This window comes from Ovis aries, chromosome 2 (assembly GCF_016772045.2).
Source record: "Ovis aries strain OAR_USU_Benz2616 breed Rambouillet chromosome 2, ARS-UI_Ramb_v3.0, whole genome shotgun sequence".
NCBI classification, from domain to species: Eukaryota; Metazoa; Chordata; class Mammalia; order Artiodactyla; family Bovidae; genus Ovis; species Ovis aries.
This window is the reverse complement of record NC_056055.1, coordinates 6,065,995-6,068,649: the sequence shown is the minus strand read 5'-3', so window position 1 is coordinate 6,068,649 and position 2,655 is coordinate 6,065,995. Positions and strand designations below refer to the sequence as shown.

Below are 2,655 nucleotides of genomic sequence, written 5' to 3'. Positions count from 1 at the left end.
CACTGTTGGAAACGATGTTCTTATAGATTTGCTTGACAGCAGGGTTGCCAGAAATCTTCGATACTGTGGCAAAGTGCAATAAAGGCAAAGAATAAAGAAAAGCAAAATAAAATGAGGTAAGCTTGTAATCATTAGACACCCTAAACATAGCAATGTGATCTGTAGTCAAAAACAAATCATTCCATGGAAACGTTGACAACCAAAATATTATAATTAGCACACATAGATTTAAAAACAGAAATAAGTTAAAGAATTTTCAGTAAAACTTTAATTAGTGAATATTTGTGGAATTTGAAGAAAATATTAAAACTAAACCAAATGGCTTTTTTGCAATGGGTTTGCCGCCAGGACACAGGTGTCGTGAAAACCACCATTAAACCTAAGCCAAAATGGGAAAGGAGAAGACCCACATCAACGTCGTTGTCATTGGGCACGTAGATTCAGGGAAGTCTGCCACGACTGGCCATCAGATCTACAAATGTGGTGGGATCAACAAGAGAACAATTGAAAAGTTCGAGAAGGAGGCTGCCGAGATGGGAAAGGGCTCCTTCAAATATGCCTGGGTCTTGGACAAACTGAAAGCTGAACGGGAGCGCGTTATCACCATTGATGTCTCCCTGTGGAAATTTGAGACCAGCAAGTACTATGTTACCATCACTGATGGCCCAGGACACAGAGCCTTCAAAAACATGATTACAGGCATATCCCAGGCTGACTGCTCTGTCCTGATTGTTGCTGCTGGTGTTGGTGAATTTGAAGCTGGTATCTCCAAGAACGGGCAGACCCATGAGCATGCCCTTCTGGCTTACAACCTGGGTGTGAAACAACTAATTGTTGGAGTTAAAATGGATTCCACGGAGCCACCCTACAGCCAGAATAGATAAGAGGAAATTGTTAAGGAAGTCAGCACCTACATTAAGAAAATTGGCTACAACCCTGACACAGTAGCATTTGTGCCAATTTCTGGATGGAATGGTGACAGCATGCTGGAACCAAGTGCTAACATGCCATGGTTCAAGGGATGGAAAGTCACCCATAAGGATGGCAATGCCAGTGGAACCACCCTGCTTGAAGCTCTGGATTGCATCCTGCCACCAACTCGCCCGACTGATAAACCCTTGCATTGCCTCTCCAGGATGTCTATAAAATTGGTGGTATTGGTACTGTCCCTGTGGGTCGTGTGGAGACTGGTGTTCTCATACCTGGCATGGTGGTCACCTTTGCTCCAGTCAATGTAACAACTGAAGTGAAGTCTGTAGAAATGCACCATGAAGCACTGAGTGAAGCCCTTCCTGGGGACAATGTGGGCTTCAATGTCAAGAATGTGTCTGTCAAAGATGTCCATCGTGGCAATGTGGCTGGTGACAGCAAAAATGATCCACCCATGGAAGCTGCTGGCTTCACAGCTCAGGTGATTATTTTGAACCGTCCAGGCCAAGTCAGTGCTGGATATGCACCTGTGCTGGACTGTCACACAGCTCACATTGCTTGCAAGTTTGCTGAGCTGAAGGGGAAGATTGATCATCGTTCTGGGAAAAAGCTGGAAGATGGCCCTAAATTCTTGAAATCTGGTGACGCTGCCATCGTTGATATGGTTCCTGGCAAGCCTATGTGTGTCGAGAGCTTCTCTGATTATCCTCCCCTGGGCCATTTTGCTGTGTGTGACATGAGACAGACAGTCGCTGTGGGTGTCATCAAAGCAGTGGACAAGAGGCAGCTGGAGCTGGCAAGGTCACCAAGTCTGCCCAGAAAGCTCAGAAGTCTAAATGAATATTATCCCCAGTACCTGCCGCCCCAGTCTTAATCAGTGGTGGAAGAACGGTCTCAGAACTGTTTGTCTCAATTGGCCATTTAAGTTTAATAGTAACAGACTGGTTAATGATAACAATGCATCGTAAAACCTTCAGAAGGAAAGGAGAATGTTTTTGTGGACCATATGTTTTGTGTGTGGCAGTTTAAGTTATTAGTTTTTAAAATCAGTACTTTTCAATGAAAACAACTTGACCAAAAATCTGTCACAGAATTTGAGACCCATTAAAAAAAGTTTAATGAGAAAAAAAAAAAAAACTAAACCAAATGAACCAAATGAATACTCTAAAACTGAAAAGTAAAAATTTGCTACCTGAAAAGTAAAAAGAAAAAACATTGGTTGAACAGTAGATTGAAAAGAAAATAATAGAGCATAAATGACTTGTGATAAAATGTCAAGTGACTAGTGCATGTTAATTGAAATCTCAGAAGGAGATGAAGGAAAAAATGAGGCAGAAAGATATGTCAAGAAAGACTGGTAGAAAATAGCTCACATTTAATCAGAAATAGAAACAAAGATTCAAGAAATTTAGAAAATTTCAAGCAGGAAAAATGTGAAGAAAACCACACACAAGCACATCAAATTTAAACTACTTATAGCAAGAAAAAAAGAGACTGGAAAAAAATCTCAATGGCAGAGAGAAAAAATGCATATACCTACAGGGAATGCTGGCTAAATTCTTGCCAGAAACAACGGAAAATAGAAATCAGTGTGATGACCTTTAACATGCTGAGAAAAACAATAATCAAAATAATTGTTAACTAGAATTATGTATCCAATGAAAATTCACTGTAAAATTGAAGTTGAAATAAATATGTTCATTTGCTCAGTCATGTCCAACTTTT

The 2,655-nt window shown here is 40.6% G+C and overlaps 1 protein-coding gene across 1 annotated transcript; it reads left to right on the top strand.

The window, feature by feature from the left end:
* The first annotated feature begins 320 nt into the window (after positions 1-320).
* Positions 321-1,770, top strand: LOC100125610 (elongation factor 1-alpha 1). Its single transcript, XM_004004091.6, is given in 3 exon segments — positions 321-1,119; positions 1,122-1,709; positions 1,712-1,770. Coding segments are annotated over 3 exon segments (1,377 nt in total). The 5' UTR covers positions 321-389.
* Positions 1,771-2,655: the final 885 nt, after the last annotated feature.